Source organism: Myotis davidii, unplaced genomic scaffold, assembly GCF_000327345.1.
Source record: "Myotis davidii unplaced genomic scaffold, ASM32734v1 scaffold187, whole genome shotgun sequence".
Lineage (NCBI taxonomy): Eukaryota > Metazoa > Chordata > Mammalia > Chiroptera > Vespertilionidae > Myotis > Myotis davidii.
The window spans coordinates 576,639-601,806 of record NW_006383018.1 but is presented as its reverse complement, the minus strand read 5'-3'; the positions used below and the strand labels follow the sequence as shown (position 1 = coordinate 601,806).

The following is a 25,168-nucleotide window of genomic DNA, read 5'->3' as shown; positions in this document are numbered from 1 at the left end:
CTGCTCAGCGCTCCTGGAGTCGGAGAGCATGGGTTTCCCGCGATCGATCGCCGCAGACCCTGCGGGCTGGACGCAGGCCGCGGAGGGACTTGCTAGGTGCTGGCGGCGGCGGGCGTTGGAGGGAGGGTCGGGCCAGGGAGGCCCCCGCCTGCAGCGCCCCACTTGCACTTGACCCCGTGTGCTGCTCCGGTTTGCACAGACCTGTCTCATGGTGGGGAAGTGTATGTCCCAGAGCGGAATTGGTCATCTCAAATCTTGGGTTTGGGGTCTGGACTGGACACTTACCAGCTTGTAAAACTTTGGTTAAATTACCTAATCCCCTTGAGCCTCAGTTCTTTCATCTATAAAATGGGGATAATAATGGGATTATAATACGGGTTAAATTAAAATGTTTTGTAAAGTATTTCAGTTTTGTTTTGTAGATGGGAAAACGCTTCACACACACAAAAAAATACTGGCTTGGGTATGTTTCTGCTTGCACACTCAAGGATGAAGAGTACCACTTTGCATTTCTTACCCCCTGGCCATGAGAGGCACTCATTGTTTAATGTTGATTTTTGTCCTAATAGTTCAGAGAAGTTAGTGCTAATAAAACCGTTTCGAAAATAGGTACCTGAAAGCATAGACAAGGGTGGATTGGGATACCTTTAGGCCAAAATGGACAACAAAAAGAGATGGTTCAGGTTTGATTAGAGAGATTTGTTGTTGTTGTTTTCGGATGGCTTTAAATCGAAGGGCCTGGGGAGACAGCCGTGGAACTGTGTTTTTAGACAGTTGGTAATACTTGTCTGTAACTCAGGAAAGATGTCTGAGGGTGGGTGCGATAAAGAAAGGGAAGATTGATCGGTTTGAGGGACATCACACAGACCAGTCACTAGTTCTCAGTCGTGGCAGAACGAGACCAATCACCAATTCTCAGCTGTAGGGGTTAGCAGATCTTGAGAGGCAGGAGGAGGTGTAGTTTGGACAAATATCCAACATTACTAGTAGCATTTCTGTTTGGGAAAAACCTATTTTCAAAATGCAAACTACAGAGAGAGCAAGATTTTAATGTTTATAAAAAAACGTTGAAAGGTTGAGAAACACTAATATAGTGTGTAGTTACAGTCCTGGGAGGAAATGGAATTGCCTCGGGGGAGCTTGTGAAGTAAGAGAAGTAGTGATGAGCAGAGGGTGAGGAAACAGTGAGACGGAGAAAATGCCACAGAGTTAGGAAGAGAACTGGGAACAAAACCACTGTCAAAAGTCACAGAAGCCCAGCCGGTGTGGTTTAGTGGTTGGGTGTCAACCTATGGTTCCCTTCTGGGTCAGGGCACATGCCTAGGTTGCAGGCTTGATCCCCTTTGGAGGGTATGCGGGAGGCAGCCAATCAATGATTCTCTCTCATCATTGACATTTCTATTTCTCCCTCTCCCTTCCTCTCTGAGGTCAATAAAATAGATAGGTAGGTAGGTAGATAGATCGATAGATAGGTAGATAGATAGATAGATAGATATAGATATTACATATATATTTAAAAATCACAGAATTGAAAACATTGGGATTATGTAGGCTTCACTAACCATATGGATTTGGGTAATTTTGAGTCTCAATTTTAATTTATGAAAAGGGATGATAAATAACTTCTCAGATGCGATGATTAAATGAAACATTCTTATTAATGCAGTGCCTGGCACAGAGTGAGAGCACAGTAAGTGCTGTAATTGTGGTAAACTCCCCTCTATCCTCAAGAATCCAAAAACTCTTAGACTTGATTCATTCTGGTTGTTTTAGATGTCATTGGTTTCCTTAGTGAGAAATTCATTATACTGATAAGGTAAGTACTGTACTAGGTAATGGTAGGCTTGATGTGGAAACATATTGAGTGTACGTACTTTTGCAAAAAATCTGCCACTGTAGGGAATTACAATGATAGGAAGGGAAGATTGGGTCTTTGGAACTTTGGGGGATATGGGAAGGATTTAAACATGTTTCTATTGAAGAAAATAAAAAAATGAAGCCCATATTTTGTTCTATTGAAAGATGAATTACCTTCCTTATTTACTATAATGAGGAAGGACAGTAATCTCGCTATCCCTATGCTTTTAGGCACACCCTTGCCTGCACTGCACGTGATAATGCCAAGCTATGAAAAGCAGAGTCTGTTTTACTAGATAGTGTTAGTAACTTTCTAATCTGTAACCCAAGATTAATTTTTAAAAAATTGTTATTGGAACTCAAATCTTTTAATAGCCATAGGATCAAGGACTTGGTCCTCTATCTGTGTCCTGTTAAGTATAGAAACCTGCTCATATGTTGGTAAGAGAATAAGGCAGCGGTTCTCAACCTGTGGGTCGCGACCCCTTTGGGGATCTAACGACCCTTTCACAGGGGTCGCCTAAGACCATTGGAAAACACACATATAATTACATATTGTTTTGTGATGAATCTCTGTCCTTTAATTATGTTCAATTTGTAACAGTGAAACTGGGGGCCACCACAACTTGAGGAACTGTATTAAAGGGTCGAGCAGCATTAGGAAGGTTGAGAACCACTGGAATAAGGTTTATGTTAAAGTATGTGTTGAAATGTGCTTCAGGTAAAAAGTGTACATTCAAGAAGAATATTTGTGGTGAGAAGTTTGGTTAAAGAGTTCTATTTAGCAAAGTAGGAGAACACTGAGTAGAATGAACTAATTAGCCCTAGCTGGTTTGTCTCAGTGGATAGAGTGTAGACCTGCGGACTTAAGGGTCCCAGGTTCGATTCCGGTCAAGGGCATGTACCTTGGTTCCGGGCACATCCCCAGTAGGGAATGTGCAGGAGGCAGCTGATCGATGTTTCTGACTCTCTATCCCTCTCCCTTCCTCTCTGTAAAAAATCAATAAAATATATTTTTAAAAAAAGAATGAACTAATTAAATGAACATTTAGCTGTGAATCAGAAATAATTCATTCAGCATGGGCTCTACTTCTAAATAGTTTAAGGACCTTGGGTAAGTATTACCCTTTCTATGCTATAATTTCTTCACGTATAAATGCAGACAATATCTGCTCACTGTACCTAGCAATTTTTTGTGATTGTCAAATGAGAATTGACTTTTTCAGATTACCTCATACAAACACAAATATAATTTTCTTATTCTAGAATCTAGACAAACGGATATATTTGTTCTTCTGTAATATCATCACTTTCCTATTTTCTTTTGCTTAAGTCTCTCCACCTGGCTGGCAATTGTTCCTCTTTCCTATTTGTAGCAAGCCTAGCTTAGATGCAGCCTTTATTTCCTGCTCCTTTGGAGCCTGTAATAATTCCTGTTTGAATTAATTTGCCAACTATTGATATACTATCTTCTGTTGCTACTTTTAATATTTAATTTTCACATTTTAGAGTCTCGTTACTCTGGTGAATTGGAAGGCCCAAGGTTTTTCAGAGGTTACATTCTTAGTTTTGCAGGCCAAGCATATGAAAGGATAGAGTTGGTTAATGGCTGTGGCACTGAAGTCCATTGTCTCAGGTGAGCATGGCTGGAAAAGCAGGAAAAATTCAGCATGTCAAGTCATTGAACACAACCTAGGGGAAGGGTAAAAATGGAGAATAAGCAACACAGGAAGATTCAAAAATTGAGAGTGGAGCCCTCTGAGGCAGCATAGTGCAAAAGCTGCTGTGGCACCCAAAGTAGCTATTAAAGATAATGAACTGGGCCCGACCAGCAGTGGCTCAGTGGTTGCTCATCGACCTATGAACCAGGAGGTCAAGGTTCAATTCCCAGTCGGGACAAATGCCCAGTTTGCAAGCTCTATCCCTAGTATGGGGTGTGACTGGTTCAAAGGTTATATATCATATTCTGACCTAGATCATAATTTCTTTTAGGGTAGGTAGTACAGAATATGTATTTGGCCATGATTGTAAAACAGTTTACTTACCTATCCCACTTCCTTCTATCCTTCTGTATTGATTGAGTACCTACAGTGTGCTATGCCAGTGAGAACTCATCATCTAAATTTAAAAAGGTTTCAATATTCTTAATAATTTACATATAATAAAGTGCACCCATTTTAAACATACAGATTGATGAGTTCTAACAAATACGTATATCCATGTAATTACCACCCCATAGAACATTTATGCCCTCTCAGAAGGTTATCAGCCCTTGTTCCCACCAGAGATAACCACTCTTCTGATTTCTATTATAAGTAGTTTTGCCTGGATTTCAACTTCGTATAAATGTAAACATATAATTTATCTGTTTTAGATCTGAATTATTTTGCATAATAAATTACTTTATGACCCATCCATCTTACTACATGTATCAGTAGTTTGTTCCATTTTATTGCTAAGTAGTATTTCCATTGTGTGAATATACCACAAGTTATCCATTCAGCTGGTGGTAGATATTTGGGATGTTTCCAGTGTCGGGCTGTTAGGAATAATGTTGCTATAAACATTGGTCTTTTGCTCTTTTGTGGAAATATGTTTTTATTTTTCTTGGAATTTCTGGATCATGTGGTTACTGAATGTTTAACATTATGAGAAACTAGTGACGTTTTTAACCTTTCACTCCAGCAATATATGAGAGTCTCACATCCTAGGCACTCACTGGGTGTGAACTGGCGTCTCATGTAGGGTTTTTTTGTTTGTTTGTTTTATTTTAGAACACCACATCTTTGTTTTTTATAATATATTGCTAAATTTTTCTCTAATGGCATTATACCATGAAGTGATCGTGTTAGTTTTATTATAATTCATACATATTAAGTATAAATGTTGCCTTTTTAAAAGCTTAATGCCATAGGATTTTGGGGAAAGATGAAACATCTTGCTCAGCTCCCAGCAGATAGATTAAATAAAGGTTAAATTCTTACTTTTACTGTTGGATTAGTCATCATTATATTGCTGTAAAATGTTTATTCTGCTGTCCATTACAATTCATGTGACTTCTTCCACGATCCACTTAAGGGTAGCTTCTTTCAGTCTTTGAAATTTCTTTCTTTACTACAGTTCTATTTTGCCCCACTTCACAGAGTCTTTGCATATATTTTGATCCTGATTTTTGATCAATCAGCGTTATTTTATACTGAGATAATTTGGGAAATTTATATATAATTAATTAATAGACTTATACATTGGTGACATTCTTATTAAAGATTTGGTCCTAAGCAAAATTGTGAAGTAGAATCAAAATTTGTTTTATTGGTCCTATTGAATTTTATGAACATAGCATGTGCTTTAAAAACAAGTTTTTAGTAGCTAATACCAAGATATTTACCTTTTCTATTAGATGTAAGAATAGTCAGTGTTGATAGAATGATCAAAGCGAGAACTTAATCTAGATTCTTAAATTTGACACTACTAGTGAGGTAGGTGAGCATTTGTATCAAATAAATCTAATTAGTTTATTTCTCAGGTAAATCCCACTTGGTCATGGTGTAAATTGTTTTGATATATGGCTGGGTTTGGTTTACTAGTATTTTGTTGAGAATTTCAGCACTTATGTACATACAAGATATTAGTTTGTAGTTTTCTTGTGATGACTTTTTCTGGCTTTGGTATCAGTAATATTGGCTTCATAGAATGAGTTAAGAAGTGTTCCCTCTTCTATCTATTAGAAGACTTTGAAAAGAATTGGTGTTAATTATTTTTTAAATGTTTGATAGAATTTACCAGTGAAGCCAGCTAGTCCTGGATTTTCTTTGTTGGGAGACTTTTTTATTACTAATTAAATCTGTTATAAGTCTATTTTGATTTTCTGTTTCTTCTCAAGTAAGTTTTGGTGGTTTATGTGATTCTTGGCATTTGTCAGTTTCATCTAGATTATATGTGTTAATTAACTAGATAGGAGGAATCTTTTCACAGTGTATATGTATATCAAATAACCGTGATGTATGCTTTAAATATTTTATATGTCAGTTTTACCTCAAAACTGAAATAAAGAAAGAATTCATAGTATATTAAGATTGGAAATAAAATTCTTTAATGTGATAAAAAGTCTCTGTTTAAAAACAAAAAGTGTACAGCAAACAACATCCTAATAGGAAATCTTAGAATTTTTTTTTAATTGAGGTATGGAGCAAGTATACTTATTTTCACTACTCTTTTTCTAAAATATGGCCCTAGCCAATGACTCATTTTGAAGCATGCTAAGCTTTTTAAAAAATATATTTTTATTGATTTCAGAGAGGGAGAAGGAGAGATAGAAACATCAATGATGAGAGAGAATCATTGATCAGTTGCTTCCTGCACGCCCCCTATGCAACCCGGGGTATCAAACCTTGATTTCCTGGATCAGAGGTCAACAATCAATCACTTGACCCTATCAGCTGGGCTATTTTCACCACTCTTTATCTAATATTGTGTTGGAAATCCTAGCCTCTGCAATAAGAGGATTAAATTAGTCTCATGATGTTTGAGAATGGCAGAAATCAAATATTTGCAGACAATATAAGAAAAACCTCAAGAGACTATTACTCAATAATTAGAAATAATACAAGATTATTTTAGCAAGTTTGGCTGCTAGGACTAAATGGAAGTTAGATCTAAAGGATTGCTTAGATTCAGATCAAATTTCCCCTCTCCCAAATATGCCATAGATGATGCTGGATACTTAATTTCACGTCACAAAATCAATTATTTTGACTCTTAAAATCTAAGATTGATCAGTGTGTTCAGGTTATAGAGTTGTTTGTCTTTAAAGTGAAATATATTTACTGGGATAATAGAATGTTTTTGTGCAAATACTTCCATAACTCTAAGGCTAGCATTTCTGGAGGGTTCTTCATATTTCTCAAAGCACTTACCAGAAAGCAGTCAATAAATGTTAATTTGTGTTTTAAAGTTTTGTACATGCTCCTTTCCTTTAGGCTTGTTATCCTTTTCCTGTGTGAAAAGATAAAAAGTTTTGTTTGGTTTTCACTACAGATTTTCAGCTACTGATGTTACAAACAAAATATTGGAGCATAGAGTTGAGGAAAAGACTTAAACCAGGTAGGTACCACAGCAATCTTGAGAAAGAAGATCAAAGTTGGAAAAGTCATGCTATCTGATTCAAACTATACTACAAGGCCATATTAATCAAAACAGCATGGTACTAGGCATAAAAACAGACATTTAGGTCAATGGAACAAAATAGAGAGCCCAGAAATAAACTATGCCTTTATGGTCAGTTAATATCAGCAAAGGAGGCAAAAACATACAATGTGGTAAAGACAGTCTATTCAATAAATGGTGTTGGAAAAATTGGACAGATATGTGCAAAAAAATGAATTTAGATCACTTTCTTACACCATACACAAGAATAAACTCAAAATGGATTAAGGAATTAAATGTAAGACTTGAAATATAAAAATTCCAGAAAAAAATACAGGGAGTAAAATCTCGGACATTTCTCATAGCAATATTTTTTTTGATATGCCTCCTGAGGCAAGGGAAATAAAAGCAAAAATAAGCAAATAGGACTACATCAAACTTAAAAGTTTTTGTACAGCAAAGAAAAACATCAACAAAATGAAAAGCAGCCCACTGAATGGTAGAACATATTCACCATTGAAAAATTGACAGTAACCTTAATATCTAACAATATGAGACTGATTAATGAAATTAAAAACTTCAAGCATTAAAAATGATAATGTAGATCTATATTTATTGACACTGTCTATATTTTTTAAAGTGTCAAAGTGGTCTACTAAACAACGTGAATAGTAGTAACTTACCTTGTTTATTTTATTTTTCAATTACAATTTACATACAATAGTAGTAACCTATTTTGTTTTTAAAAAGTATGTACACAGATATACAAATATTTAATCATGTTTAATTAAATGTAATCTGCACCTGCAGATAATATCTACATATACATATAGGGTGGGGCAAAAGTGGGTTTACAGTTGTTTGCTTGGAAAATAATAAAACAATAATATAAGAATAAACTCTGCTTCATGTAAAAACAACAGTAAATCTACTTTCGCCCCACCCTGTATATAAATTTACATGCAACATTTGTATATTTATATATGTGTTTGTGTGTACATGACATTTGGAGAGATGACACCTATATTTTGCCAGTTGTTATTTTTGAGTAGCAAGTTTATAAGTGATTTTTATGCTTTTTTTAATGCTTTTTTTGTAACTTTGTTTTTAGAAAGTATATTTTGCTTTCCTCATCAAATTTTTCTAAAATGCTTCTTATGGAGGTTATGTATTTTTATTTTATACCTTTGTAACAACTTTTGGTATGCAGTAAAAATCGGGTTATATTTGCTGATAACTCTGCCATATTAGAGTATCTGAGTAGTTCTTAAGAGGCTAAATTCACAGATTCTGAGTCTTGTTGATCGGGTGCTTTCATTCTGTTACATAGAGTCTGTTTTCTTAATGCTTTATTAATTGTCTTGCAAGTGCGATGCTGCTCACTGGGCTTAGCTGAAGTACTTACCCTTTTTGAAAAATCAGAGAACATGTTCTATTAATGACAGTTGTGTAATGCCTTTGTGTATAGAACTTACACATTTACTTTAGATAGTTGTCACAATGTGCTTTGACATTAATGCTGATTATTGTTTTTATAGTTTTTTAAATTTATAGCAATGAATTTTAAGGGCATTTTCCATTAAACTTTTATCTTACATCTTGCTTTTCTTTAACAGATTTTTCTTCAATTAATTAAAAATATGGATCCTGAAGGAGAGAGACCACAGATTTGCAATGTGACACCTTTTCAACAGATTATTGCCTCTTGTACTGGGGCCATACTGACATCACTAATGGGTAAAATAATGTTACTGATGTAGATTATGTAACTAGATGAATCAATTCATTTGAGTTTTACTATCTGTGGAATGATGCTAATATTATTATTCATCCTTCATAAATAACAGTATCCCTTCATCAGCATAACATGAAAAGAATCCAGGACAAAATATCAAGAGACTTGAATTTTAGTCCTTGCTTTGTCATTCTCAGGGTGAATGTACTTTGGGATTGTCTCTACTTCTCTTGTGCTTTATTTTTCATCTGTAAATTAGGAGCTTATCTTAGGAGTTTTCTATGGTCCCTATTAGTATTAAAATTTTCTGACTTTTATCCTTTTTTAAAATAGCAAGAAGATGAAATAAAACATCAGCATAATGAATAATACAGAATTTGGACAATTTACAATAGCAATAAATACAAATTGTTTAACTTTTCTTATATTAATGGTGAATTTCTTAAATTTCTCTGGACCATATTTTTCTGTGGGGTTTTATTTCTTGTAGACACAGCCAAATGACATAGTTAGGTGACAGTTTAAGAATGATTTTAACTTGGCTGGTTTATTTAAATAACATAGCAGATAACTAGAACAAACTAATTGCTTTAGGATGGTAATATGTTACTTCAGGTCAGAAAGTTTTCTTTGGTACCGTTATTTGGCATTTTTTCTGCTTGGGCCAAATAGAGCATGCAAGTTAAAACCATTCTCCTTTACTGTGCTGTTCCGAAATGGAATAACACAACCTGTTGGTAAAGATGCTGTATGACTAGTTTACTCAAATTTACATTAACTATAGTTTTCATTTGATACAAGTAAATTTAATAGATTAGGAAGACTAGTATTGTTTGATTATTGATTACTTATAATACAGTTATTCTCCATATTTAATAGACTTTGGGACTAGTCTTTTAGTTTTAATGTTAATGGAATTATAGTTGTAGAAAAATTTTAAGTGACATTTTAATATTTGTAGCAGAAGTAATTACATCGTCTTCTCATTGATCCTCTTCAAACAAAATTCAAGGGTAAAAATTAGAACGTTACATTCAAAATCACTTTAAGATAAATAATCTTACCCATTATATAGTCATGAGGAAAAGTATGGTTCAATACACAAGTTGGGGCAAAACTAGGCTTATAGTTGTTTATATAGAAATAATACAATAATTAATAAAAAATAATACATATGCACAACTGTAAACCTACTTTTGCCCCATCCTGTATTTTGTGTTCTTTGGACAAACATTTCTAAATTTACATGTGTCTCTTGTTAATTGAAACTTACATATCTTCATAGTGACACCCCTGGATGTTGTTAAAATTCGACTGCAAGCCCAAAGCAACCAATTTTACAAAGGTATGTACTAGTTATGTACTGGAAGTTTATGTTAGATTTTTAAGTGTTACTGCATTCATTTTTGAATGCAGTAACACTTAAAAATCTTTTAAGTGTTACTGCATTAATCTTTTTTTGTCAATTAAAAAAATTTACCATAATGCAGAAGCAGGTTTTCATCACCTAATTGTACATGATGAGATCTAGGCAGAAAACAAATCCTATATAATAAAAGCCCAATATGCAAATCGACTGAACAGCAGAATGACCGGCAGAATGACTGGTTGCTATGATGCACACTCACCACCAGGGGGTAGATGCTCAACAGAGGAGCTGTCCCCAGCCAGCCAAGGCAGGTGCTAGTGCAGTCCCCCTCACCCCCCACCCAATTGCCCCACCATTTGCCCCACAGATAGACCCTGATCCCCAGGCCTAGGGACCCTACTCGTGCACAAATTTTGTGCACCGGGGCCTCTAGTGTATATATAACACTTTTATAAACCTATACTAATTAGGTAAGAGGATGATTTTTATTTGAGATATATTTGACAAATAACACTGTATTAGTTTTAGGTATGCAACATAATGATTTAATATATATGTATACATGGCAAAATGATCACCACAGTAAGTTTAGTTAACATCCATTACTTCACAAATTTGCTTTTCTCGTCAGGAGAACTTTAAAGATCTACTCTCTTAGCAGCATTCAGATATACATTAGATTTCATAATATATTTTTGTCCGCATTTCCCTTTCATACTGCAGAGTTTCCTTGTCAAATAGAGAAGACGTACACTCATATTCTCATATCAAAACAGGTTTTCCTCCTTTATCTTTTCTCTCCATCCCCCCATATAACAAAAAAAAATATTTATTTCTGTTTGCATTTGCTTACTGCACTTCTAAAAACATAACATTTGCTCACTTTTTTAACCAATGTGAATTTAGATCTCAGTGCTGTTTCATTAAGCAAAACAAATTATGTTTATTTCATCCCAAAAGGTAAGGATAAGATTATATATTTTCTTAAAATTTTCTAGTCCCCTCATTGTAATTTCAATTTTTTCATCAATAAAAATAATACATTGTATGACATAATTGTTGACTGTTGTAATCTTCTTTGTTAGGAAAATGTTTTGTATATAATAATGGACTTATGGATCATCTCTGTATCTGTGAAGAGGAAGGCAACAAAGCATGGTATAAGAAGCCAGGATATTTCCGGGGAACATTAGTAAGGAGATTATATTATGTATAATCACAGTATATTTTCTATTTTTATATTTAATCTTGTGAGTGAAAGATCTTTCAAATTACAAGACAGTAAAATTTTATATACTTAGCAAATTTATCCACAGATAAAAAGTGGATATTTAAGCAAGAAAGAGAAAGTACTTCTTTGCTTTTAACACTTTAACTTTCTTTTCATGCTTTTAAACACACACACACACACACACACAAACTTTTTTTAAAAAAATATATTTGTATTAATTTCAGGGAGGAAGGAAGAGGGAGAGAGAGATAGAAACATCAATGATGAGAGAGAATCATTGATTGGCTGCCTCCTGCATGCTCCCCACTGGGGACCGAGCCCGCAACCTGGGCATATGCCCTTGACCGGAATTGAACCTGGGACCCTTGACGCAGGTCGACACTTTATCCACTGAGCCAAACCGGCTAGGGCCACAAACGTTTTGTTAATCCTCACTGGACGGTATTTTTCCCATTGATTCTTTTCAGAGAGTGTGGAAGGAGGGGGAGAGACAGAGAGAGAGAGAAACATCAATGTGAGAGAGACACATCAGTTAGTTGCCTCCCGAAGAGGAGAGACTGGGAATCAAGCCTGCAGCCTGAGGTATGTGCCCTTGACTAGAATTGAACCCATAACCCTTCAGTCCACATGCCATTGCTCTAACACTGAACCTACCCAGCCAGGGCTGTTCATGCTTTTTTATGTAGAACAAAAGGGGGGTGTAAATTTTTTAAAATTAAAAAATAATCTTTATTTTGAGATCATTATAGATCATATGCAGTTTTAAGAAAAATACATGGATGGATTCCAAGTACCCTTTTTCCAGTTTCCTCTAATAGTAACATCTTACAAAACAAGTATAATACCACAACCAGGATATTGGCATTGATACAGTTAAGATACAGAACAATTCCATCCCCACCGGGATCCTTCTTTTGCCCTTTTATAGTCATACCCATTTGTGCTTTCACCTGCTCTGAACTCCTGGCAACCATTAGTCTGTTCTCCATTTATATAATTTTGTAATTTCAACAATATTATTTAAATAGGTTCATAACATATATAATATTTTGGGATTGGCACTTTTCACTTAGCATAATTATGTAGAGATTCATTCACATTGTTGCATGTTTCAATAGTTTGTTCCTTTTTATACTATTCCTTGATAATAAATATTGAGTTGTTTCCAATTTTTAGCTATTTTGAATAAAGCTGCTACATACATTCATTCACAGATTTTGTTGTGAAAGTAAATATAAAAAACTACTCATTGTTTTTCTCTGTGAACACTTCATTCTGAAGAACTTCTTTCAGCATTCTTTATTAAAGTTATTTTGTCAGAGTATTTCAGTTTTTGTTCATCTCAAATGTACTTATTGAGCATTTTTTCAAGCATATTTTTGCTGCATATAGAATTCTGGCTTAACTTTTTTCCTGTACCCATTCTCTCTTCTTTCATCTATGACTTGAAATAAGGTTGTTATACTACTTTATAGGTTTACAGTTGTTCATGTGGAAAATAATACAGTAATAAATAAATAGCAATATAAGAATAAACTCTGTGTTTTTCATACTCACCACTGTACATATACTTTGCCTATCCTGTATTTCCCTTCAGGTTTAAATCCATTGACTTGCTCTTTGCTGTTTCTCTCTGCTATGAAGCCCACTTAGTAGATTTTTCACTTTAGATGTAGAGTTTTCATTTGGCTGTTTTTTTATAGTAACTTTTTTTGAAATTCCAAATTTGTTCATTCATTATGCATACATCATGTTTAAATTCTTGAACATGTTTATAATAGCTGCCAATTGTTTCATCTGAATCATGCTTGTTGGTTTCTACTCAGGACTTTTTTTTTAGTATGAGCACATTTTCTTGTTTCTTTTTGTTTACTGAATTTTGATTGGATAATGGTTATTGCGAATGATTATTATAAAAACTCTGAATTCTTCTGTATACTTTTGAAGAGTTAGTTTTGTTCTAGAAGGCAGTTAAACTTTGGCTGGATTCTAACTTAAACTCGTGCTTCCCTCTGGTGGACTGTAGGACCCTGTGGGCTTCCTCTGGGATTGCATAAAATTTAGTAGAGCGCCAAGTTTTGTGGCTGCTACTGCATGCACATTGGGGGCTTACGCCTTTGGTAGTGGCTTCCTTTCCAGGATTTCCCCCTAGCTGTCTGATTATTCTTCCAGCCTGGACTCTGTACTTGCCATCTCAACCAGCTAACTGTGCTGTGGATTTTTTGCCACTTCCATAGGCAAAAAAAGCTGCAGATTTGCAAATCTCACTCCTTGCACTTTGTCCTTTAACAGCAGATTTCCCTTTAGTTTTTGCCTGGTTTTGGTTCCTCTCCAGAGATTTGAAATACTGGATTTAAATGACATTTTCTCAAATTTCATAATTGGCAAGCAGAATTAATCTGACAAATTCTCTGCCATTATTCCACTTTCTTTTTATAATAATTTTTGAAAAACTTGGTTTCTTAGAGCTAATGAGAACAATCCAAAGCTGAGTAATACAGACTTTATTCTGTAAGCTGAAAGTATCCTCCAGAATCCTTTACTTGTGTTTGAAAGTTAAGGACAATTCCTTAGGGGGGAAAAAAAAGATTGGCCATACATACATCTGAGAAACTTGTTTTAGAAATAAACACTTGAGAGAATCAAATTACCAATTATTATTATAAACTTTTTATATATCAGGTTCAGGAATATATTTTGACTACTTTTCTCTATTATGATTTTAGGATGCATTTTTGAAAATCATTCGAAATGAGGGCGTTAAATCTCTGTGGAGTGGCCTTCCCCCCACCTTGTAAGTTGAAATTTAATATTTTCTTTTACTAAATGATAGTGTTGTTTGCATTACAGCATGATTTAAAAAACTGTGCATTTTTAATACTAGAACTTTTTCATATTTTAAAACATTGTGTTGTGAGTCCCACAACCACCGACACATTTATGATTTGCTGGAAGGACTCACAGGACCTAATGAAGGTTATACTCCCGACTATGGTTTAGTAAAGGAAAAAGACACAAAAGAAGTTGACCAGGCAATAGGCTCCAAAGTCCTCCCTCACGACACTGCACAGGATGTGCTGCTGCTTTTTTTTCTTTTCTATTTTTGTTTTGTTTTGAGCGGGAGGAGTGTGATTTGTGTGCTTATTCTTTCAGCATTGAACTACAGCAGCCTGTGTAAAGCGTTTCCTAGGGCTTTTACAGGTTGCTCACACAGGCATATTCTGTGTTTGTGAACAACTCTGATTACCAAAACTTCAGACCCCTAAAAGGAAAGCAGATGTTTACCAAAAATCATATCATTTGTATAAATCAGTCCAGACAAGTTGAAATAATGCTCCAGGTATACAGAAAAACCTTATAATGGGGAATATTCCAAGGGCTACATTTCTTGAAGTTGGCCAAAGGTCAAGCATACAAATAATGCCTTCCTGAACGTATAGAAGATTTGAGCAACCAGGCTTGTTGTGTTGTCTGTGGTGCAAAAGCATAACTTTTTTTCATGTTCAGAAATTAAGAATTTGGTGTTTGACTGTGTTTTTTTTTTTTTACTAAAATAAGGAGTTACTGTGATAAGTATACTTTTCCTTTTCCAGATAATTTTAATTTTTTAACAAGCTATTATATGAATTAATGTGATAAACTAGTAAGGCCAAATTAAAAATCCCAACTAATAACTTGCCTTTATATACCTCATTTCTTTCTAATTTATTTTTTGGTAGTTAACTTAGAGGCATATATTTTAACTGCCTAAGGTTATAAAGTTAGTGGTTAGATCCAACAGTTAATTGTATTTCTAAATTCTCATCATCAAACTTCATTTTAGAACATTAGGCATTCTAAAATTTGGTCTGTGATTGTACTTTAGCTAGTCTATTAACATAGAAAGGTTTCTTGTTGCATTAACATTTATGACATGACAGTGTCTGCAACTGTATTTAATTTAATTAATAATTCCCTTTTGATATTTTCATTTAAAAGAATGTTGTCAGAAATTCCTCAGTAGTAGTATATATTAGCATGGCATCATTAGTGGTAATTTATTTCCAGTTTTGTAAGGCGGTATGGAATATGGTCCATATTTCAAAAATAGTTTACAATTGCTCTTGTACTTTTTACTTCAGTGATTTTTATGTTATGGTAAATATAATTGGGAGGGAAGATTTGGGAGACCAGAAGCAGATAGAACAAGACTAGGAGACAGAGAAGTGTCCTCATTTATCTTTTACTATTTATGATCTGACTGGTACTTAACTTATTTCACAACTAGAATGTAAACTTCTGGAGGGCAGATACCTATTTTAAAAACCTAATAAGTTAATAATATTTAAAATAAAAGAAAAATTGATCTCATGGGCTGATTCATTATGAGTTTTAGCTTGTACAAAATATGAGGAATTTAGCTTTATATTTAAAAATTTGATAATTTTATGTAAATTTTTTGTTTGTGTGTTTCTAACAGAGTAATGGCAGTTCCTGCTACAGTTATCTATTTTACCTGCTATGATCAATTAACTGCTCTCCTGAAATCTAAATTAGGAGAAAATGAAAGCCATATACCAATTGTTGCTGGAATTGTGGCCAGATGTAAGTAATACCTTTATTATATTTTTATTTTTATTTCTGCTCAAAGAATCTTTTACAATTTTGACATTCACAGAGAATTTGTACGAAATTCAGAGTATTGATAATATATATTTTGCATTTGTAGTTTTTATTGATTTGTTAATACTCTAGAAGGCATATGGCATGTAATTGCTATCAGAATGAAATAGGATCAACCCATTCCTGTTGAATCTCGATCAGAGATATTAGAATGAATTTAGGTTTTAGACTAGATTCTAGATTTTAGGTTTAGTCGCATAACTCTGACCAGAATCAAACCTGAGACCCTTCAGTTGAAGGGCCGATGCTGTAACCAGTGAGCAAACTAGCTAGGGCTGAAAACAGACTTTTAAGAAAGACCTTTATCAAGGAAAATAAATCTGCGCCAGTATGTTGGCATTAGATATTTGATGTTAAGGTTTGCAGACTTTTCAAAATAGAAGTTTAAAATATAAAATGCATGAAGTACTAATTTTGCATGTGTATTTGCATAGTATATGGCTCTGGTTTTGTTTTTTAATATTTGCTTGTTTGTATTAGTTGGTGCAGTAACTGTAATAAGTCCCTTAGAATTGATAAGAACCAAGATGCAATCTAAGAGGTTTTCTTACAAGGAGCTGCATCAATTTGTCAGCAAGAAAGTGTCCAAAGATGGTTGGATTTCCCTTTGGACTGGCTGGACTCCTACTCTTCTTAGAGATGTACCATTCTCAGGTAGGATTTATCTTATTAATATCTGCTAAATTTTAATTAGCTTTGTCTTTTTATATATTATTTTAAAATCAACTATATTTTAAATCCCTTAAGGCTAAGTGTGAGCTCTCTTCTTTAGTAACCAAAACTCCTATATCAGTGTTGGGCTCTCAAAGCTTTATGAGTCTTCCTTGAATAAACTAGAGGCCTCGTGCATGAAAATTCATGCACTGGAGGGGGGGGGTCCCCTCAGCCTGGCCTGCCCTCTCTCACAGTCTGGGAACCCTCAGGGGCGGGAGGCGACCCGGAGATCAGGAGAAGGAGACGCCCCATCACACCTCTGCTGCTGCCACTGCTGATAGCACAAGCATTAGCCGGCCCTGATTACCTGCGCCTTGAGTGGCCCTGGGCAGCTGGGCAGCCACCATCTGAGGCTTGCCTGCGCCTCAGGCCAGCCCTGGGAAGCTGGGGGGCTGAGGGGACTGGGGGACTCTGGAGGCAGGAGGGCTGGCTTTGCCACACATCTGCCGCCCCAGCGGGGCTGAGGGGACTGGGCACTGCTATCTTGTGGCTGTGAGCGCCACCATCTTTGACGGCATGGCAGTCAATTAGCATATTCCCTCCTTATTGGTTGTGGGTGCTGCCATTTTGAGGGCAGGGCGGTCAATTAGCATATTCTCTCCTTATTGGTTATGGGTGCCACCATCTTTGCAACAGCATGAGGGTCAATTAGCATATTCCCTCTTTATTAGATAGGAATAGTTTCTAATTTAAACCTGGTTTTATTTTCTTGTGTTTAATTTCTTTTTCAACATTAATTGGTATTTATTTATATTTAGATAATACAAACTATCTTTAACTTATTCTTAGTAAGTTATATTGAGCAAGGTAAGTAAACTATAAATAAAAATATCACAAAATACATTTAAGATTGCCTATGAATAATATTGACTCCTACTTTTTTCAATTATCAAGATAAAAACCTTCCCCATTAAATGAGTGTCCTGTAAATAAGACTGTTATAAATCTGATAGAAGATTGTGCTAATTATTGAATTATGAAAAGGGTGAAAATCATGAAAAAGACGTTTAAAGTTAACTTGGAGAATGTGTATAGTTCAGTATCATTTCTCTTGTGTATCATTGGAGTTTTCCTTTAAGACCTAAAAGAAATAATTATTAAGAACCTTTATATTAATGTTCTGTTTTCTTTTTTTCTCTTATGTTAATCCTTTTCTTTGGTTCTTTTATTCATATCTCTATACATCTTTCCCTTTTCATTAGTATTTTTCTCCAACATTTTGTGATCAGTTGTTATGCTGTTTAGAAACATACAGTGTGTCATTAATCATAGATTCCTAAGCCAATTCCTATTTTTAATTTTTGTATTATATAATTGACACAAGAAAGGTAACATAGATATCATCATATATAATAAAAGGCTAATATGCAAATTGACCGAGTGGCAAAACGACTGGTCGCTCTGATGTGCACTGACCACCTGGGGGCAGACACTCAATGCCTGAGCTGCCTCCAGCTGGCAGGTCCCAGGCCAGCCAAGGTGAGTGCCAGTGGGGGTCCCCTGATCACCCTGCCAGTTGCCCAACAGATTGGCCCTGATTGCTTGCCAGGCCTAGGGACCCTACCTGTGCACAAATTCATGCACCAGGCCTCTAGTAAAATATAAAGTCTACTAATAAAATGAAGTCTACTTATGAAGTCACCACTTCAATATATGAATTAGAACATTGTAATTTTTAAAAGAATTGGATATTACCAAATGAAATTTTAAATATATATATTTATGTGAACCAGCACATTTAATACTGGAGAAATTCTTGTACACCAAGAGACTGTTCACAGCAGCACTGTTTACTTGCTTACTTACACATAAACAAGAGTAAAATTAAGAGGACAAATTACCCTCCCCAGCACTTTTATTGTTGCAGTTCTTAATTTTTGTTTATCTACTAATTTAAAGTGATCTCACTTTAACTTACATTTTTTTGATTATTGCTGAGGTTGGACACTATTTCATTGGCCATTCATGTATCCATAATTGATTTGGGTTATGGAGTGAATAAGTATTTGTTTCCCCTGCAAGTGGGTAGATAGTTACCCCAGCAACATTTACTGAATGTTGAATTATACTTTCTGCAGTGATCTGCAGTATCACCTCTGACATACCAAGCTTTCACTGGCCAGTTTGCGTAACCCTGTGCTAATACTATAGTACTGTCTAAATTACTAGTGCATTATAAAAGAACAATTGATATTACCTTATTTTTCCCCCTAAGAGGGTCATATCTTATCTCTTTATTATAGAACTCTTTTTAAAAGTGTTTTAGCAGAGATTTAAAATTTTCTTTATAAAGGTTATAAAGTCCCCAGTAGGAGGCCTGCAGGAGGCAGCGAATCAATGATTCTCTCTCATCGTTTTTTTTTTCTCTCTCTCTCACCTACCTTCCTCTCTGAAATCAATAAAAATATATTTTTTAAAAAAATCTATTATTTTTAAAAAAGTTCCTAAATCCCTTTGTGCCTGAGGCAGTGTAACAGTAGATTTTCTCTACTAGCTTATGGTTAGCTACTTTTAAACCTGTTATAATTCTAATTTATCTTCATATCTTCTGGGTTTTCTATGTAGATAATAATATGTAAATTATAGCTACTTTGTTTCTTCACTTTTAATCATTATAGCTTTTTTTTTTTCTTCTATCTTATGGACTGCCTAGTAAAGTTTTGAATAGTAGCAATGATAATGTTGCATCCTTATCATTTCCTTGTTCTAAAGGAAATAGTTCTCTTGTTTCACCATTAATAATTAGTTTTGGTATAAGTTCTTGATGCATACCCTTTATCAAGTTAAAGAACTCTTTTAACCCTAGTTTTCCAAGAAATTTCTTTGTTTGCTTTAAATAGAAGTGGTCCCATGGTTCTGTCAAATGGTATGTGGCATCTAAAGGGTTTGTTTTATTTGTACCTTTGCATTCCTCAGATAACCCAATTTAGGCATAGTATATGATCTTTCATGAAATACCTCTGGCTTCAGTTGCTTTTTATTATTTAATTTCTGTAGGGTTGTATACCTATGTTCATGAATAAGATTGGCTTGTACTTTACCTTTCTGCTACTGTCTTTGTTGGATTTTGGAATTAAAGTCCTATTTCACTGATGCATAGAGTTTTTGTTTATTAGACTGCTATAATATTATTGAGAATTTGGTTTCTTTTTAAAAAATCTTATCTAGTATGTATTTAAACAGAAAACAAGATATGTCAAGGTTATAATGTCTTTTCCTTTAATAGATAACCTCACATATTTTCTCTAAGGTCCGCATTACATTCCTAACTATGCATTCATTTCATTCTGTTTTTATAGCAATGTACTGGTATAACTATGAACTTTTAAAGAAGTGGTTGTGTGAGAAATCTGGTTTATATGAACCCACATTTATGATCAACTTTACTTCAGGAGCATTGTCTGGTTCTGTAAGTTTACTCTTTGTTGTTAATATGTCAGAATGATAATTATCTTATTAAAACAGAACAAAATATTACATAGCATTTCATGTCTATTGAGATAGCACTTTTGAGCTGCACTGCTTTAAAATTTTTCTTAGTATTTATTATCCTATTTTGAGGGAATAAGTTACTAGCCATTCAAATATTTTAAAATGCACTTTGTATCTATGCTTTTATTATATATACATTATTATATTCTCAACAACTTTTGGACTTGTTTGATAACTACAGTTATAATTATAGTAGTTTAAATAATGTTTTGTTATTACAAGGTATTTTGCAATTTGTTCATTAAATGCCTAGTTAGGTAATATTTAATGGAGTGTCATCTCATTTGTATAATAGAATTGAATAAATGTAATGTCATTCTCTTCTGCTAATTTATTTCTTTGGGAACATATTAACAACTTTTTAAATTGATTTGAGATAGAAACATTGATTTGTTCCCTTACTTATGCATTCATTGGTTGGTTCTTGTATGTGCCCTAATTGGGAATTGAACCTGCAACCTTGGCATATCAGGACAGCGCTCCAACCAGCAGAGCTCCCTGGCCCAGGCTGGCTAAGTACTTTTAAAAAGAATTTTAACAAATTTAACAAAAGAATTATACAATTGGGAGGGAGGAATCTCAAATGACCATTTTTGGGGTAGTAGAGAGTTCACCTTTTCCCACCCATCTCCATAATGAAAAGTCATATAGTAGACTTTTTGCAGATTCATATCACTATGATCTTGGCCACAAAGACTTTTCTTGTATCCACATACTTACAAAATGAATTTGTGATGACTTAGAGTGAGGTGCTGACATATTGGAACCGAATGAAAACTAGAGTGAAGAAGCTCACTGATGGAGACCTGCAAGAAAATATTGGAATAATTGTATCAAAAACCTAGGCTAAGAAAGCTACTATGACTGAGTTCAAAATTCAGCTCTGAATATACCCAGGTCTGAGATTTATCAAACTAAGGCTAGTGGGTTCTAAGCCTATAAAATTACTTTTTTTTAGCAATTAAATAGTTCTGATGCCAGCAAACTCTTTTCATTATCCCTCTTATTTGTGAGGTGATTAAATGTCACTTAATTGTATTTAATTTATATCTTAATCCATTCTGAGGAAAAACAAGTACTGTTTATTTTTAGAATTTCTAACACTTGGAATGGCATCAATTAACTTTACAAATAAATGCTTACTATCTAAAAAAAAGTGTAGTAATGGCTTTAGCATGTTTTTCCAGTTTTCCAGTAATATGAAGAAAAGTTGTTTTATTTTACTATTCTGTTTAACATAAAAAATGTATTAAAAAATTTTAATCTAGAAAATATTGCTGCCTTTTGACTGTTTTCAAATAAAAATTTGTCTTTGCAACAGAAAAATTATGTCAGTGGCCCTGGGTAGCTCAGTTGGTTGGAGCTTTGTTTGGTACACCAAAAGGTTGTGGGTTCGGTTTCTGGTCAGGGCACTTACCTAGGTGTGGTTTTGATCCACAATTGGGGCATATGTGGGAGGCAACTGATCAGTGTTTCTCTCTGACATCAATGTTTCTCTCTCCCTTGCTCTCTCTCTACAATCAGTAAAAACTTATCTTCATGTGAGGATTTAAAAAAAAAAAAAGTATGTCAGTGGACAATGTCAGGGCTTCCTGTCAGAAAACAGAAAACCACATCATTTTAGAAAGTGTCAAAAAGTGATTTAACAAATATAACATCATTGCTATTTTTTTCCTACTACATGCTAGATTGTGTAAGTGGAGACACAATAATTGAGAGATCTTTGAACCTGATTTCATTTCAAGAATTTAAGTCAACATTTTTCAGGTGAAATATAAATGATTTTAAGGGTCATTTTATGAGTATATTGATCAAATGTGAGTCCAGAAGCCAAATAAAATAAAAGATCAGGTTTATTTACTGTACATGCCTTTTATATCAAACTAGAGACCCAGTGCACAAAAAGTTGTGCACTCAGGGGCGTCCCTCAGCCCGGCAGACTGGGACCCCTCGGGGGATGTCCACCTGCTGGCATAGGCCCACGCCCGGGGTATTTGGCCTAAGCTGGCCATCAGACATCTCTCTAGCAGCCCAGGAGCCCTCGGGGGATGTCCACTTGCCGCAGGGAGCAGGCCTAAGCTGCAGTCGGACTTCCTTAGCGCTGCTGAGGAGGCAGGAGAGGCTCCTACCACTGTCAGCCTGGCTTGTGGCTGAGCAGACCTCCCTGTGGGAGCACACTGACCACCAGGGGGCAGCTCCTGCATTGAGCATCTGCCCCCTGGTGGTCAGTGTGTGTCATAGTGACCAGTCATTCCCAGTCATTCTGCTGTTGCGGTCAATTTGCATATTACCCTTTTATTATATAGGATAGAGGCCTGGTGCACAGGTGGGGGCCAGCTGGTGAGCCCTGAAAGGTGTCCCGGATCAGGGTGGGGGTCCCGCTGGGGTGCCTGGACAGCCTGGGTGAGGGGCTGAGGGCCATTTTCAGACTGGCCACATCCCCTTTAGGGAGGGGGGGTCCTGCTGGGGTGCCTGGCCAACCTGGGTGAGGAGCTGATGGCTGTTTTCAGGCTAACCATAGACCCTTCAGAGTGGGGGTCTCCGCCTGGGTTCCTGGCCAGTCTGGGTGAAGGACTGATGTCTGTTTGCAGGTTAGCCACAGCCCCTTCAGGGTGGGGGTCCCCATTGGGGTGCCTGGCCTGCCTGGGTGAGGGGCTGATGGCTGTTTGAAGGCTGGCCACTGCCCCCAGCCACCCAAGCTCCCAGTGGAGGCTGGCTGGAAGCAGCTATCTGGGATTTATTTATCTTCTATAATTGAAACTTTGTAACCTTGAGTGGAGCTCAGAGCAGGCAAGGCAAGCGGGAAGCTTGGCTTCCTCCATCCTGGGGGCAATCCAAGCCTCCGGGTTGCGATTGAACTCAGGGGTTAGCTTATAAAGGCAAACATAACCCCGTGTGCTGGGATGGGGGCAGTGTGCTTAGCAGATATCAGAAAGCTTGCAGCCTTGAGCACAGCTCAGATAACCAGAAGACACCAGGCATGGGAGGTACCAAGGACGGACCAGACTCCCACGCCGGCAGAGCAGCTTACAAGACCAGATAATTAAGAGTGGGCAGTGACTAGCCAGTGATGGTGAACCTTTTGAGCTCGGCGTGTCAGCATTTTGAAAAACCCTAACTTAACTCTGGTGTCGTGTCACATATAGAAATCTTTTGATATTTGCAACCATAATAAAACAAAGACTTATATTTTTGATATTTATTTTATATATTTAAATGCCATTTAACAAAGAAAAATCAACCAAAAAACTGAGTTCGCATGTCACCTCTTACACATGTGTCATAAGTTCACCATCACTGGTCTATGAGATCCGTCTGCCACCAGTACTACGATTCCCAGCATTTCTGGTGCTCCCTGCGCTCTGGGCTTCCGCTTCCAGTCCTGGGGCTGCCACAAGAACTATGATTCCCAGCATTTCTGGTGCTCCCTGTGCTCTAGGTTTTCCCTTCCTGCTCTGTTTCCATCCCACGGCCTCTCACTCTGCCACATCCCCCCAAGCCTCCGGCTCTCCCGCTCTGCTCTCCGCCTGGTGCCTGTGTATGCAAATTAACCTGCCATCTTTGTTGGTTTAATTTGTATATTCACTCCTGATTGGCTGGTGAGCATAGTGAAGGGCTGGTCAATTTACATGTTTCCCTTTTATTATATAGGACTAGAGGCCTGATGGATGAAATTCATGCAAGAGTAGGCCTTCCTTCCCCTGGCTGCTGGCACTGACTTCCCTTTGGCACCTGCGACCTGGGCTTGCCTCGCAGCCCCTGCTTCGTCCGGAAGGACAACCAGTCTAAATAGCATATTACACTTTTATCATAGATATTATAAGACATTCTTAAGAGCATTTAATTATTCTTTTAAAAAAACTTTCCTTAATTAGGTCATTGTGAAAATAATTGTTAAGTTGGTTCATTTTGAGATGAACTACATATATAGGTATATAGAACTAAAAGTTCAAAGTCCATTTTCTTTAATTTTTTATTATGTTTTTTAAACATTTGTTAGAAAATTTTAAATGCTTGCTAGATATTTGAGAATTTCTGCTTTAAAATAGGTATTATACCTTCAGGTATGGTAAAGGAATAATGCAACACAGGAATGTAGGTGATTGCAAACACTGGTTTTCAAGTCAGAGATGTCTGGTTAGAATTATGTCTCTGCCACTAGAAGTTGTGTGACCTCAGGGCAGTAGGGGAACTTTTCTGAGACATTTTACTTATTCCTAAATTTTCAGAGAAATACCTAAGACATATATTTTCTTTAACAAAAGCTTTTCTTTAAATATATCTGGTTTTATTTTATGTGTTAGTTTAGTTATAATTTTCAGTATTATCCTTATTAAATAGAGTGCTAATTAAGAGAATGTAATTTTAGGAAAAATTTAAAGGCAGATTTAAATCAATCAATTTTACTTTTTGATAGTTCGCAGCTGTTGTAACTTTGCCATTTGATGTGGTAAAAACACAAAAGCAGACACAACTTTGGATGTATGAAAGTCATAAAAGTAAGTTTAATTCATTTAAAACATTTTTAAGATACCATGAAAATTTTTGTTTTTCTTTCCAGATACTAAGTTAGGAATATCTAGAATAGGGATAAGATTTTTTTCCCCCTCTGCTTTACTCTTTAGCTGAAACTAATATACTCTTAGATTGGAATATCCAGGAAAAAATACTCTAAACCCAAATGAAAAAAAATTAAGAAATCTAAGTTTGTGTATTTTTCTTGCTATTAGTTAAGTCTTATACCTTTTCTATGTAGATTAAGTTATATGTTTGTTCTTGTTGTTTTTTTGTTGTTGTTTTTTTTTCAAATAAATCTGGACAAGTCAAGGTGAAGGATAGTAAATTACTGGGAAACCTTTTTTCTCTTGGTGTGTTTTATTAGTATGCCTGTACATTTTATTATTTTCCTGTTTCCTTTAGCTTTCCTTTTTAAATGTTTTTTTCTACCTATTATTCCATCTAT

General features: G+C 35.6%; 1 protein-coding gene across 13 annotated transcripts in view; it reads left to right on the top strand.

Annotated features, from left to right (window-relative positions):
• Nucleotides 1-25,168, top strand: part of SLC25A40 (solute carrier family 25 member 40) — a 30,856-nt gene that overhangs the window by 3,210 nt on the left and 2,478 nt on the right. For 2 of the 13 annotated variants that reach the window (XM_015558292.1, XM_015558285.1), the window contains exons 1-12: nucleotides 1,695-1,708; nucleotides 1,843-1,849; nucleotides 6,895-6,960; nucleotides 8,619-8,739; nucleotides 10,023-10,082; nucleotides 11,013-11,066; nucleotides 11,192-11,316; nucleotides 14,064-14,131; nucleotides 15,797-15,921; nucleotides 16,480-16,653; nucleotides 20,013-20,122; nucleotides 24,623-24,704. In XM_015558292.1, coding sequence (XP_015413778.1) covers nucleotides 8,643-8,739; nucleotides 10,023-10,082; nucleotides 11,013-11,066; nucleotides 11,192-11,316; nucleotides 14,064-14,131; nucleotides 15,797-15,921; nucleotides 16,480-16,653; nucleotides 20,013-20,122; nucleotides 24,623-24,704 — 895 coding nt within the window. In that variant the 5' untranslated portion in view covers nucleotides 1,695-1,708; nucleotides 1,843-1,849; nucleotides 6,895-6,960; nucleotides 8,619-8,642. Of the gene's footprint in view, nucleotides 1-1,694; nucleotides 1,709-1,842; nucleotides 1,850-3,469; nucleotides 3,494-5,257; nucleotides 5,337-6,894; nucleotides 6,961-8,618; nucleotides 8,740-10,022; nucleotides 10,083-11,012; nucleotides 11,067-11,191; nucleotides 11,317-14,063; nucleotides 14,132-15,796; nucleotides 15,922-16,479; nucleotides 16,654-20,012; nucleotides 20,123-21,893; nucleotides 21,973-24,622; nucleotides 24,705-25,168 lie in introns of those variants that run through there. The other 11 variants (XR_001512427.1, XM_015558290.1, XM_006779166.2 and 8 more) reach the window with 11 other exon arrangements.